At 42.0% G+C, this 7,150-nt stretch overlaps 1 protein-coding gene across 3 annotated transcripts in view; it reads right to left on the bottom strand.

Moving 5' to 3' along the window:
- rcc1l (RCC1 like) overlaps positions 1–7,150 on the bottom strand; it is a 64,373-nt gene that overhangs the window by 19,022 nt on the left and 38,201 nt on the right. For all 3 annotated transcript variants that reach the window (XR_006315838.1, XR_006315837.1, XM_043718878.1), the window contains exons 7-9: positions 6,344–6,525; positions 4,052–4,139; positions 1,674–1,847 (exon numbers count right to left, since the gene is read on the bottom strand). Coding sequence is in view for 1 of the 3 variants with exons in the window: in XM_043718878.1 (XP_043574813.1) it covers positions 1,674–1,847; positions 4,052–4,139; positions 6,344–6,525 (444 nt within the window). In the remaining 2 variants the exon portion in view is untranslated. The remainder of the gene's footprint in view (positions 1–1,673; positions 1,848–4,051; positions 4,140–6,343; positions 6,526–7,150) is intronic.

The raw sequence follows: 7,150 nt of genomic DNA, 5'->3' as shown, positions 1-7,150 counted from the left end.
CCCTCCCCCCTACCTTTTATCTCAGCCAGCTTGGCACACCAGCCTCATTCCTGAAGAAGGGCTTATGCCCGAAACGTCGATTCTCCTGCTCCTCGGATGCTGCCTGACCTGCTGTGTTTTTCCAGCATCTCATTTTTCAACCAAAGGGTCTGTTTCCATGCTGTACATCTCTATGACTCTAAGTGTTCCATGGTCATGTTAAATAGCTGAGTGAGCTACTTCTACTCCTGGTTCTGCTCATGCCCCTCAAGCCCGTTTCCCACATTACTATGTCTGCCCTAATCAGTACTGCTGCCCCATCTCGCTTTTCTTCTCTGTCATAATTGTTTTCTGAACACTTCGTACTTTTGAATATTAAACACTCGTTCTCACCTTTTTCTGATAAGTTTATTTACTACCAACTACATCATCGTCTCTTACAGCTATTTATGTTTAAAGCTCACCAACTTTATCCCACTTTGTACGTTTACACATAAGCATTCAAAACTTGACTCTCTATTCCTCATAATGTAGCTGTATGTGACTTAGGGGAGAGGAAGCCTTCTCCAGGGCTGACACAGAGCACAGTGGGAACAAGAAGGTAAATCAAGAACAATTCGAGGAAGTGATGACAAAAGGCCTCATCAGTGACTGACACCATGGGATTAGCAAAACCATGTGACTCAGCCAGGTCGACATGGAGGTTAAGTTTAAGGGTGAACGGGGCACTGATTTCAGAGGAGAGAGAGAGTACGGTGATTTGAGATGGTGCTTAAGTTGAGGGTGAGAAGTTGTTCAGTGCAGAGGCTGCAGAAGAAACCTGGCTGGCCTGGTACTAGGTGTGTGAGAGAGAAGAAGAATTTTAAATGAGAAGCAAGGGGTCTGGAAGAGGATGAAGTCTCAAACCACCTGAGGGGCAGTGAAACAGTCCATGGTATGATTTAGTAAAAAGAGCTATTTCACTTTTGCAATAGTTGGGCAAGGAGAGTGCTTGTAAAGTACAGCCAAATCAGGGGAGAGGGTGGGAGTAGGGTGCTGCCTTCCCACCTCAGCCAGTTGTTAAACCAATCATCCACAATACTCTTGTATACTATGGGCCTTTTTCACAAGTCAACAAAGAGAAATGCAAGGAACAATGAGATGTCAATGGTACTGGGAGGGGGAAGTTAGACAGGAAGAGATTGCAAGATCTGCTCCCAACTGGGGAAGGCAAGTTTATCAATGGGTCCTCAAAAGACACCAAGACAGGCGCAGGTAGAAACTTCAGAAGTACAGGTCGTAGAGTCATAGAGATGTACAGCATGGAAACAGACCCTTCGGTCCAACCCAGGTCATTCTGCTGTAACACACATTTAGTTAATGCAAATTCGCTATAATACAACTGACGAATTGGGGACACATTCTATAGCACAAACTTTCAAAGTATGTATTGGGAAGGTTGTATATCATCGAAGAGCTGGGGTGAAAATTTGGGAGGACAGAATATTCAAGATATCAGAAATTTAAGGATGACAAGATTAAGGGATTATGGAGATAGAATGGGAAAATGGCACTGAGAAGATAATCTAGACTGATGGGCAGAAGAGCCAAGTCATGTCATATGTGCCTTACACAGATAGGTCTAGGAGCTGTAAAGAGATGAAACACAAAACTCAACCTCCGAAACCCTCAGCAGCTCATTGAAAGACACTTACTGGTGATAGCAGCAAAATGGTTCAGGCCACAACGAATACGGTCAACTCGAACCTCAGGCGTGAACTCTGAACAACCAAACAGTGTCGATGGGATCATCTCTGGCATTCCAGATTCAGAGAGATTGCAGCCTTTTCCTAGAATTCCATAACCCCAGACAAAGACATTGCCTTCTCCTATAAAAGACAAGAGTACAAGTTCATTCTTGGCAAATACAGCACTGGTTCATTCTGACAGTACAGGATCTCCCATGGACACTGGCAGATATTTAGCAACATCACGGAATCATAGTTTCACTGAGAAACCAATATTGCAGAGGGAAAATGTTTCTGGGATCAAGTTCTGGTGGATCAGTGCGTACCCCTCTTACCCCAGCCAGGTAGGCTGTGAGTCAAGCTCCATTGTAGAAACTGCAGTACTATACTGGCTGACATTGCAGTTCAACGCTGAGGAGATACTGCCTTTCACACAACACCTTAAAGATTTGCTTTGAAGTGCATACAGAAGATTCCATGTGGCATCCAGAAAACATTGCAGGGTTTGCTGCTCATTAACTGCCTCCTGCACTTCCCCACATTACAGCACTGACTACAATTCAAACTGGCATGTTGACTATGCATGTTACTTATACGAATGATAAGGAACTATATTGAAACTTTTAGCAGTTTATGGGTAGGAAACATGAGGTAGAAGATACATTAGGGAAAGTTATTTAACAATAACAACAGACCCAAGCTCCCTGACTACGTTAGATGGCACAGTAAATGTGTATAAAATTGGGAATGCTAGCACTTAATTGCAAAGGGACTGAATACAAAGAAGTGGAAATTCAAAGAAGCTGCCCAGAGCTCTGGTTCGATCCCATGTGGTGTTGCTGCATTCAGTTCTGAGCAACATAACTCAGCAACAGGATAACCATCTTGGAGACACTGCGGCTGAGATGCACCAGAACGAGATGAGGGTTAAATTAAGAAGACATGGTCTGCAAACTGGGCTTGCCTTCCAACAGTACAGAACATCAGGAATAATTGATTGGACTGTGATGTTTAAGATGACCGAAATACGATAGAATAAAGAAAGAGGGACTGCTTTCTCTGATTCCTGCAATCCCCAGGACAAGAGAACAGATTTCCTTCAGGTGGTCCGGTTTCCTCACACAGTCCAGACGTGCAGGTTAGGTGAATGGGCCATGCTAAATTGCCCATAGTGTGCAGGGATGTGTAGGTTATAGTCATGGGAAATGTAGAGTAATAGAGTAGGGGAATGGGTGTGCATAGGATATGCTTCGGAGGATCGGTGTGGACCTGTTGGGCCAAATGGCCTGTTTCCACACTGTAGGGATTCTATAAGACCCGTTCTCAACCACAGTTAATTCCTGCACTGGCTGAGGTTACCATAAGGGACTTTCCTTCTCAACCGTTGTCCTTGCCTGAGGTGTGGTGACCCTCAGAATAAATCACCACCAGTCATCTGTCTCTAATGAGAGCAGCCCTATGGTCCTCCGGGACCATGGCAACTTTACTGTTACTCAAAACTTAAACCATATCTCATTTAAATTCAAACATACACTCATTCACAAATACGACACACAAGACAGAAAGTTCTGTTGAAATATCGTAGATGGAAAAACATAGACAAGAGGGAACAAATCCTGTGGGTCAAGAGTCCAAATAAAACGGAATGGAATGAGGTGTGTTTCTCTTTTTTTTTGTTTTGGTGATGATATCACTGTGTGGTCAACCATGGTGATCCTCAATTCAGTAACCGATTAATTGTATCTAGATTTTTGCTCTAGATATCATAAGATTTTAGGTTGAATATGGAAAATGAGATGAAACAATTCCTCATTTCAGAGACATTTGGTGCTGGCTTTCTCCCACTCACAGAGGGAGGGGGAAAAAGCCAGCGAGAAAGATTGGGCTTGCTTTCAGGTTTTGAGAAGTCCAACTCTAACTGCCCACTCAGGTCTGTAGCAAACTGTAACTTAAAGCCAATTCAAAAACTGCTGCTGGACACTTTTCTTTTAACCCAAAAGCATTTGGTGTCAGTCAGTCTCTCAAAAATATCAAAGCTAACTTATCCCAAAAAAGTTACATGCTGCCCAATATGTGAACACGATGTAGGTGCACTTTTGAGTTGTTAAAGAAAATGATCCAAACTACTATTTTGCACTTATTTGCAAATAAAATTTATGTAGGCCCTACAATGTCTAATTAATCTTCTGGGACAGTGAAATTAATAACACCGGGATAAACGGTCACTGTGTACTCCAGGACGGATAAACGTTGATGATGATACTTAATATTGTCAGCTGGAATTAAGGAGGTCTGGACAGTAAACAATCTGAACAGAGCACTGTGTTAAAAAATTGAGGACTCACTGTTAAGGATTGCAGCATGAGTTCCACCACATGCTGCCTGTTTAATCTTCCCAACTCCTTTAAAAGGAAGGTACTTTGGAACATTAACCTGCAACAACATGCAATGAAAGAAAGTCACAATCACTTTGTTGTGAGATTTTACATGTTTCTCAGATACCTCCTTATCTATTCTAATTCCTTCTACTGTCTGAATTTCCTCCTCTTTCACTGTGGCCTGGGTAGCAGCACTGTCTTTCTTGGTAATAACAGCTGCAAGGTATTCTTTTAGTACATCAGTTAAATCCCCTGACTGTATGTAACTCCCAGTTTTGGTCCCTAATCTGCCCCACTCCTTTTTACCACAGTTTAAAATATTGTATGGCGACACAAGAGTCTAAATTCCCTTCTATGTCAACTGACAGTCTCTGCTCATATTTTCTCTTTGTTTCTCGTATTTGCTTTATCAATTCCTCTTTGAACTTTCGTATTCAGCTTGGCTCTCCGTTAGATTACATTCACCACTAGCTGGAATAAGATCACTTCTTCTCTTCTATCTCTATAAACATCCAGGAAGCTCTGGATTTGTTTTCCCCTTCATGGGAATGTCACTTATCTGTCTCTTCTTTAAAGGCACTTCGTCAATCCCATTATAGTTTTTGCCTGCTAACCTTTGATTTGGATTTATCTTGGTAAAATTCATCCTTATCCCATTGAAGATGGGATTGCCCCACACATGTAATTACCCTTACTCTGGATTTTTTCATCTCCTTTTCTATATTCAACCTAAAATCTTATGATATCATGATTACTGTTCCCTAAACGTTCCTCTATTGCTTGGCCCATCTCATTCTGTGAACCAGGTCCAGCCAGTGCCACCTTTTTTGTTTGGACTAGATTGTACTCCCTCAGAGATCCTACTCAGCACATTCTAGAATCTCTTGCCTCTCTCTGCCCTTTAACACCATTACTTACCAAGTCTATATTGCAATAATTAAAGTCACCCATCATAACTTGTTGATAATTCATGCATCTTTCTGTTATTTCCACATAAACATATTCCTCTACATCTTTTCTACTTCTTGGTGGCCATTACAGACTACATCGAGCAATATAATTGCTCCTTCTTTGTTCCTTAGTTGTAGCCAAATTGATTCTGTCCTTGAGCCCTTTGGAACATCCTCCTTCCAGCTCTGCAATGTTCTACTTTGTCAATCTGGCCATTCTATCCTTTTCCCTTCCTTTCCTGTTTCTTGAACAGCTCATATCCAGAAAAGCTTTCTTGATCCAGATTTTTGTATTCACAACATAATTTTCCACGTAGCTTTGTGAACCTGCAACTCATCATTCTGATTTACCACAGACCATGCACTCACAAACACATGCAGGGTAACCCTGATGCAGACTTCACTGCTTTCCCTCTTATATCAAATCCTCTCCAATACTTTTCTATTTCTATTTGGATGGTGGGAGTAACGAACCTACAGGGCGAGGTGCTGAGACAGTGGTGAGAAAGGGGAGGAGTGGAAAAGGCGAGAGGGATGCTGGCTGCTGAGGATAGTCTGTTAATAAAGTAATAATGGAAGAATTCCTGAATTCACAGGTAATGAGCTCTTGGAAAATTAATGCACTTTTCATAAAGTGAATGTCAGACATTGAACAAAACCTTTTGTTGCTAACTCATGGCAGTGGGCTTAAGCCAATGTAAATACTGTGGTGTCCAATAAGTTTAAGCTCTTCTGCGTATTGTGCATTTCATGAGGATTAAGAATTATGGAGGATATTGATGAATCTTTCTAATGCTGCTTCTGTGAGTCTAAATACCCAACGTGATAACACAAGAACAGAAGATCATATCCTGCCGTTGTTCAGAATGAAAAGGTAGCCCTCCAGAAATTGAGAGAAAAGCTCTTAGAAAGAAAAATGATTTTGACCCCAACCCAAATTCCTCATCCAGCTGAGTTATTTTTAACCCTCCACAACAGCACCAACAAATCACACTGCAAAGAATGAAGTGCCAGCTCTGTTTAGACTTAAACCATCAGCATGTACAGGTAAACTCCAGAACTGATCTCAATTTCCCAACCTAAACCACCTTTCTGCACTGGTCTCCAGTCATGCATTCATCTGCTGTATCTATTATGGAGCCAACAAATTATTTCTCCTTTTGAAACCAGGTAGCCTAAAGTGTTCAAGCAAAGATTAAGACAGTGAACAGAGACCTCCACTCTGTGCTGTGACTGTGGTGAGATGCCAAGTCGTCACTATGTACGCTTTTGCAAACTGTTTCTCTGGATAGGGGACTCTCATACTTACTTGTGTGGCCTCAGTAACTGAAGACAGCTGAAGATACTCAGAGTTTCCCCAGCCAAACACATCCCCATCTTTGGATACGGCTAAACAGAAGTCTCCATATGTTGCTGTCTGTACAATATTGACTCCAGCAATATCGCCTGCTATCCTGGTCAATTTACAAGTAACACCATAGTGACCAAGACCTAAGTAAAAACATAACAGAGTAGGTTTTGCTTGTTTTCAAATACAAACAATTAACTCTTTACACAAAGGCAATAACAAGCTTTCTACAAAAGCACTGGTCATCAGGGCAGAATGCTGAAAGAGAATTGCGTACACTCAGAAATGGCAACAATGTTAGAAAGCTTTTGGAGCAGAGATGTCAAAGTTTGGCGGGTGGAGAATACGTTGTGAAAGTTATCACTTAGAGGAATTGAACTGAAGGAATTACTGAACATAGCTCCAGAACTAACAATATAACCCAAGAACCTGCAGAAAGCTGGGGAAACAATCTTTCAGATAGGAGCTGTCAGTTCATGATTCTGTTCTTCAGTGATAAGGGCAGAAGTTAAAAGCCAATCAGTCCGCTGCTAGAGACTGTAATATGGAATGGAATAACCAGGTTATAGAGTCATAGAGATGTACAGCATGGAAACAGACCCTTCGAGTCCAACCCGTCCACACCGCCCAGATATCCCAACCCAATCTAGTCCCACCTGCCAGCACCCGGCCCATATCCCTCCAAACCCTTCCTATTCATTTACCCATCCAAATGCCTCTTAAATGTTGCAATTGTACCAGCCTCCACCACATCCTCTGGCAGCTCAT

The sequence above is a fragment of the Chiloscyllium plagiosum genome, chromosome 28 (genome assembly GCF_004010195.1).
Source record: "Chiloscyllium plagiosum isolate BGI_BamShark_2017 chromosome 28, ASM401019v2, whole genome shotgun sequence".
Taxonomy (NCBI): domain Eukaryota; kingdom Metazoa; phylum Chordata; class Chondrichthyes; order Orectolobiformes; family Hemiscylliidae; genus Chiloscyllium; species Chiloscyllium plagiosum.
This window is presented reverse-complemented; position numbering and strand designations above follow the sequence as displayed.